This window comes from Octopus bimaculoides, chromosome 8 (assembly GCF_046866305.1).
Source record: "Octopus bimaculoides isolate indiv1 chromosome 8, ASM4686630v1, whole genome shotgun sequence".
In the NCBI taxonomy this organism is placed as follows: Eukaryota; Metazoa; Mollusca; class Cephalopoda; order Octopoda; family Octopodidae; genus Octopus; species Octopus bimaculoides.
This window is the reverse complement of record NC_142935.1, coordinates 57,172,453-57,179,952: the sequence shown is the minus strand read 5'-3', so window position 1 is coordinate 57,179,952 and position 7,500 is coordinate 57,172,453. Positions and strand designations below refer to the sequence as shown.

The following is a 7,500-nucleotide window of genomic DNA, read 5'->3' as shown; positions in this document are numbered from 1 at the left end:
TGCTGGTGACAAAGGGCCTCTCTCTCAAAGTAAAAGGTAGACTGTATGACGCATGTGTGCGAACAGCTATGCTACATGGCAGTGAAACATGGGCCAACTGCTGATGACATGCGTAAGCCTGCAAGGAATGATACTAGTATGCTTCACTGGATGTGTAATGTCAGTATGCATACACGACAGAGTGTAAGTGCCCTGAGAAAAAAGTTGGACATATGAAGCATCGGATGTGATGTGCAAGAGAGATGACTGCACTGGTATGGTTATGTGTTGTGTATTGATGAGGACAGCTGTGTGAAAAAGTGTCACACCCTTGCAGTAGAGGGAACTTGTGGAAGAGGTAGACCCAGGAAGACCTGGGATGAGGTGGTGAAGCACGACCTTCGTACATTGGGCCTCGTCGAGACGATAACAAGTGACTGAGACCTTTGGAAATATGCTGTGCTTGAGAAGACTTTGCAAGCCAAGTGAGACTGTAACTGTGGCCTATGCCAGTTTCAGTGGCATATATATTTCCTGCCTGGATGTGACACCAATCTGTTGCAGGATTACCCATTTTTGCCAGTTGAGTGGACTGGAGCAACATGAAATGTTTTGCTCAAGAACACAACGCACTGTCCGGTCCAGGAATTGAAACCACAATCTTACAATCACGAGTCCAACACCCTAACCACTAAGCCATGCATCTCCACTACATACACACAAACACTCTGTAGTTTGCCAATAACTATTCTGCTTTCCTTTCCTAAGTCCACCTCTACTGGAAGCAGCGCTGGGTTAACTATGAAGCAAAATAAGCATGTGCTAAGGGCATCAAGGGGAAGGAGGGGGGCACCACAGAAATGGTAAATGGTTTACGGCACAAAAGAAATCACTTTAAACTTGCTAAATAATATTCAGGATACCTTTATCTCTATTAAGTATAGATGTAGATGTGTTACCTATGATTAATTTTGAGGATCTGATCAAAGACTTTGCAATTCAAAAACTAGGAGGAAACTTTTCAAATATAAATAAAGTGGAAGTATAGAAAAATAAACATTATTTTCCCTCTTACTGTTTTGTTTCATTTTGGAAAATAAAAATTTATTTTATGGTTTGTTATTGTTTATATTTTGAATTACATAATCTTTTATGGGGGGCACCAAAATCTTTTAAGTGCTTAGGGCCTCAATGGGTTTTAATCCAACCCTGATTGGAAGTACTGTATAGTACCATCCTTATCTCTCAGAATACTTGCTAAATCCATGTAATTTTACTTACCAGGATAATGAAACTTTAATTTTCTGTCAGCCATCCATTTATTGTTAGTTTTTTTTCTAATTCTCTCCATAAGGAACTTCACATGGGTAACATCATTTTCCTTGCCAGCTTTTACTGGGTCAATGTGTAACTGATACAAAATGGGATAAGTGGGAGGGCTATTGAAACAGAAAAAAAGAAAGAAAAATAAGAAGAGTTTTGACAAAAAAATCGTATAAGTTAATAAATAATAATGACTTCTAATATAAGGCGGTGAGCAGGCAGAAACGTTAGCATGCAGGGCAAAATGTTTAGCAGTATTTCATCTGTCTTACGTTCTGAGTTCAAATTCCACTGAGGTCAACTTTGCCTTTCATCCTTGCAGGCTCGATAAATTAAGTGCTAGTTGCATATTGGGATTGATCAAATCAACTGGCCCCCTCCCCAAAAATTTTGGACCTTGTGCCTAGAGTAGAAAAGAATATATTACATTTCTTAAGGTGGTGAGCTGGCAGAAATGTTAGCATGCTGGGCGAAATGCTTAGCGGTATTTCATCTGTCTTTATGTTCTGATTTCAAATTCCGCTGAGGTCAACTTTGCCTTTCGTTCTTTCGAGGTTGATAAATTAAGTACCAGTTGTGTATTGGGGTTGATCTAATTGACTGGCCCCCTCCCCAAAAATTTTGGGCTATGTGTCTAGAAAAGAAAAGAATAATGACTTCTAATAATATCATAAGGTTACAAATTTTAGGATTTGAATTGTAACTTGACTGGATTAACTCTGGTATTTGATTGATAAAATTTTTTTTGTGGATCACCCACTTTAGAATTCGAAAACTGAACATAGAGCAGCATATGATACTTAATTTGGTAGCCTATCATTTCCCACCTTCTTAGTTAGTTGGTTAATTAATTAATTAATGAAACAATAAGGATTAGCAAAAGATATAGAAATAGAATTCTTTAAAATGAATAGATAAGCAAATAGATAAACAGACGAAAGTCAAGGGTAACCTTGATAGAATCTGGACTCAGAATGTAAAGAGGGATGATATATTGCTAAGCATTTTCTTGCTCGTGCTAACTATTCTACCAGCTCAATGCCTTATTAATAATAATCCTTTCTATTATAGGCACAAAGCTTGAAATTTTGGGAAAAGGGGTTAGTCAATTACACTGACCCCAGTGCTTGATTAGTACTTATGTTATTGACCTCAAACGAATGAAAGGCAAAGTCGACCCCGGCAGAATTTGAACTCAGATGCAGTGCCACTAAGCCTTTCACCCAGCATGCTAATAATTCTACCAGCTTGCCACTTTAATAATAATCATCTTTTCAAATACAAGCGCAATGTCTGAAATTATGGGGGAGGGGGATACTCAATTACATATTTCATCGATTTTGATATTATTATTATTATTGAGTGGGAGAGCAGTGCATGCCATCAAAGTAACACTGAGGTACAAATATATGAAGCCCAGTATACCCATCATGATTACCCGTCTGATAAGGGTACACCGAGCACATGCATCACAACCATATGTACGCGACATGGTGATCTCATATCAAGATAAACAGCGCATGACCTTGCAGGTGGGGGTCTAGTTAGACTTTTCTTTAGGTTGAGTAGCCCATCCCACTGAAAAGGTCCCTGAATAAGGGTTGTTTAAGGATGTTGAATGAAACGCCCATGTTTTCAGAGGTGAATAATTTCAAACCCCAAAGAATTCCTCTCAACTCATGTCTGTGATGCTTCCTAACTACTCCTGTTCATGGTCAGAGATGCACATATTGTTAGCCACTAAGGAGCATGCTCAACTGGTTAAGGTCAAACAACTGACATGCAAATCTGTGATACTGAGCAGAATATTTGCTGTTGCCCATTTTTTATTCCAAGACAAAAAAATCATGTTCATGATAACACTTCCAATCGGTTAAGATCAGAAACCACGGGAGCCAGTGCCAGGTATATATACAGTCGTCAGCGGCAGCAGCGGTGGCATCGTCATCAGCGTCGTCATTGTTATTATTGTTATGATGGTTTTGCTTCTCAGAACGCTCAGTTTTGCTTGTTCTGGTAGATTCTGTGAGAGAGGACGGCAGTCTGCTGTCAGAGGTCTCACAGGGTCTCTTTCTGCACATCATAAGCTTTGATACTTGGTTGTTAATTATCTCGGGAGACATTCAACATCCAAGTACCAATACTAATCAACAGTATTCAACTGTTGTTTTTGTTTACCCAATCAATAATTTACATCAGTCAAAACTGTTCACTACTGAATTGTTCATCAATGAACAGTATTCATCATTCAACAATGTTTACTAAACAGCAGTATTCATTAGTCAACTGTGTCCTTCAGTCAATAGTATTCATCAACCACCACTATTCATCAGTCAAGAATATTCATCAATCAACATTGTTTGTCATTGTTTAGCAGTCAACAGGATTTATCAACCAAGCATGTTCAAATATAAGTGAAATATTTCCACATTTTAGATTCAATTTACAAGAGTTGAACATGCAACTTGAGCCCAAAGATCATAAATTCAATACCCATAATGAATAAAACAAGGTTTTGTAAATAAGTAAAACGATACAAACCAATGGTATTTTGTGTTGAAAAGCCAAACAGTTTTTGCATTAACTTCAGAAAATTCAAAGGTGGTTTCAGAAATGGCTTCCAATAAACTGAGTCTAAGATTGGCAAACATTTTATTGTTAGAATTTATTCCCTGTAAAGAAGCAAGAAAATAAGAAAAAGGTGTAAATTAGAATTAGAATCATCATCACCAAAATTATTATCATTTTACATTCATTTTTCCTTACTGCTATGTGCTTGATGAGTGTACCTCAATACAACATCCAACCACTAATTGCATTTCTTTGTCATGTCTTTCACCCAATCCTTCTCCCCCCAACTTTTATTCTTCATATGCATCTCATGCATCCTGGTCAGCATAGTCTTACCTATTGACACAGTGCTGGACTCTTCTAATGCCCATTGAAACTCTGTTCTTAACTCTGAGAAACTATTCTTTCACAACATCCACCTCCACTCCTGATTAGGTCACCTGGATAATGGAGTCTGTTAATTACTTCTTTCTTTACAGTAATGCCACTACCAACTACATAAACACTTTTATCAACAATGTTCTCATTAACACTGACATACTGCTTCACAATTTGGAAAACTCACCACATCCCTAATCATGTAATGCTGATTTCAAATTTTGTCACAAGGCCAGCAATTTCAGGGGAGGGGGCAAGTCGATTACATTGACCTCCAGCAATTACTTGATGCTTATTTTATTCAAAAAGATGAATGGCAAGGTCAACCTTGGCACAATTTGAACACAGAATGTAAGGATGAATGAAATGCTATTAAGCATTTTGCTAATGGTTTTCTGCCAGGTTGCTGCCTTCCTTAATCAAGTAATATTGGCAGTACAATTGGTTAATACATCTGGTTATTAACCAGAGAGTTGGTGGTTTGAACCCACCCAAGGACAGTAGCATTTTTCAAAACATTTGGCAGCATCAAAAATGCTTTACATCAAGGTGATGCTTCAGCATGGCCACAATCCAATGATTGGAACAAGTAGAAGATAAAACCTCTTACTTTTGGATTCACATCAAGCAAAATATACCTAGTGCTTTTCATCTTATTACCTGTTATCATTCTTTGTTCCTTTTCCACTTACATTTTCCCAGGTACATCTCATAGCTATTATGGCTATATCTACCATCCAGTTCCCAAAACTAGTAACTCTCCATTTAGCAAGAATGTTGTTCCATCCACAGATGTAGGATGTGGTTCACACTAGTTTGTCTTGCAGAATCATCCATAGAGTCATGTACAACATAACATGACTCACTGGAAATAATTATGGCTGGCTAGTAACAGTTGTGGTTTCACTGATTTAAAGTTTCAACTTTATTGTTGGTTATGAACCTAAAGTAAGACACATCACTCAATCCAGTTAAACCTAACTTCTATCCATAATTAAGATATTGTGCCTTTGTACAGGATCTTATTGTATCTTTGATAAATTTACTTCATTTAAAAAGGACTTTGGTGAATGTGGCTTCCATGATGTATAAGTAACCAAGATCTCTTGAATGGGTCACCAGGGCAACACCCTAACCACTAGACAATGTGCCTTCACTTAGCCTCTCATTAATTGAGGGTTGACATCATCATCATTATCTATATTTAACGTCCATTTTTTCATGCTAGCATGGGTTGGATGGCTTGACAGGAACTGACAAGATCAGGGACCATACCAAGTTACATAGTCTGTTTTGGCTTGGTTTTTATAGCTGGATGCCCTTCCTAACACCAACCCCTTTACAGAGTGTACTAGGTGCTTTTTATGTGACGCCATCACCAGTGCTTTTTACATGGCACCTGCATCCACACCAATGCTTTTTATACAGAACCTCAGTTTCAGGATTTCAATTCTGTTGTGGTGGGCAGGTCTTCTTGGGTAAGCTAAGTATGAGTAATACGTTTGGAGTAGTTTTATGTAATGAACAAAGCCTAACCTCACATACACATGCACAGAAATTTGGTCTTAACACAGGAAATCATTATATTTTACAACTTACTTTGAAGTGAATTCCTAATATTTCTTTTATTCGGAGAACAGTGAGTGTCATGTCAAAGTTTACTTTATGAATTTGCTTTGTCCTGTGTTTATTAAGCTCTAAGTTGAAGGATATATCCTGCATATCTGGGAACCTGGTGGTCACTGAAAGCTTGTCACCGTCTAAGCTTTTTCTCACATTAATTGAAACTTTATCATAGGTTGATGAGTCTGAATAAAAATAAAAATAATAACAACAATAATGATAATCCTTTCTATTATAGGCACAAGGCCTGAATTTGGTGGGGTGGGGGATAGTTGATTACATCGACCCCAGTACTCAACTGGTACTTAATTTATCAACTCTGAAAGGATGAAAGGTAAAGTCAACCTTGGTGGAATTTGAACTCAGAACACAGCGATGATGATGATTTCGTCTAGTGTGCCAACAATTCTGCCAGCTCACTGCCTTAACAACAGCAACAATAATAATAATCATAATAATAATATTAACTTTTTGTGGGACTTTCCTCTTCAAATGGACAAGAAGTCAGAAAATAATAGAGCAGGTATTACAATCATAGATAAAGAAAAGCAAAGTTGCTTACTTATCAACCCATCACACCCATTTGATTCCAGGATCATAAAGAAAGAGGAAGAAAAACAAAAAATATACAATCCTTTAAAATTTGAAATAGAAAGAATTTGCAGCATGCAAACGGTAAAGGTTGTGCTTCTAATGATCAGTTCGTTGGGAACAGTAAGCCAGGATGTAGACAAATGTAGACCACAGTAAGCCAAGATGTAGACAAAGGCTGTGAGCTGGCAGAAACGTTACCACACCGGGCAAAATGCTTAGTGGTATTTCGTCTGCCGTTACGCTCTGAGTTCAAATTCCACCGAGGTTGACTTTGCCTTTCATCCTTTCGGGTTCGATAAATTAAGTACCAGTTATGCACTGGGGTCGATGTAATCGACTTAATCCCTTTGTCTGACCTTGTTTGTCCCCTCTATGTTTAGCCCCTTGTGGGCAATACAGAATTAAGATGTAGACAAATGGCTGAAGGCAATTGAAATAGAATGCCCTGTGGAGCTCCTACAGATAGTTTGCTTCTTAGGAACAGCAAGGATTATTAGGAGGGTTCTAAGCACTTGAAAGCCTGCCAAAAAACGTGTGGATACCTAAGGTTACAGGTAGTAATCTACTACCCACGTAAATCCTACCAGGAATAAGACCAAACCTGAGTTTTGTTTCTATAATAATTTCTTTTCTTAGCTTCAGGGGCATAGATGGAAAGGATATCATGAGGAAAGACTACAATTTGTGAGGGGATTTACTTAAAGGATGGAGAGAAAGAAATGGAAAAGGCAGTGAAATGTAATAAAAGTATACAGGCGCATGAGTGTTTGTGTGGTCAAAAGCTTGCTTCACAATCACATGGTTTCAGGTTCAGTCCCACTATGTTGCATCTTGGGCAGGTGTCTTCCACTATAGCCTTGGGCCGACCAAAGTCTTGTGGGTGGATTTGATAGATGGAAACTGAAAGAAGCCCATTGTATGTGTGTGTGTATTTGTGTGTGTGTATCTGTGTTTGTCCCCCAACCATCGCTTTACAACCGATGTTGGTGTGTTTACATTCCCCTAGCATTAGCGGTTTGGCAAAAGAGACCG

The 7,500-nt window shown here is 38.1% G+C and overlaps 1 protein-coding gene across 1 annotated transcript in view; it reads right to left on the bottom strand.

The window, feature by feature from the left end:
• LOC106876216 (uncharacterized) overlaps window positions 1–7,500 on the bottom strand; it is a 106,200-nt gene that overhangs the window by 45,033 nt on the left and 53,667 nt on the right. The window contains exons 20-22 of the mRNA XM_014924684.3: window positions 5,851–6,059; window positions 3,844–3,974; window positions 1,261–1,418 (exon numbers count right to left, since the gene is read on the bottom strand). Of these exons, the coding sequence (XP_014780170.2) occupies window positions 1,261–1,418; window positions 3,844–3,974; window positions 5,851–6,059 (498 nt within the window). The remainder of the gene's footprint in view (window positions 1–1,260; window positions 1,419–3,843; window positions 3,975–5,850; window positions 6,060–7,500) is intronic.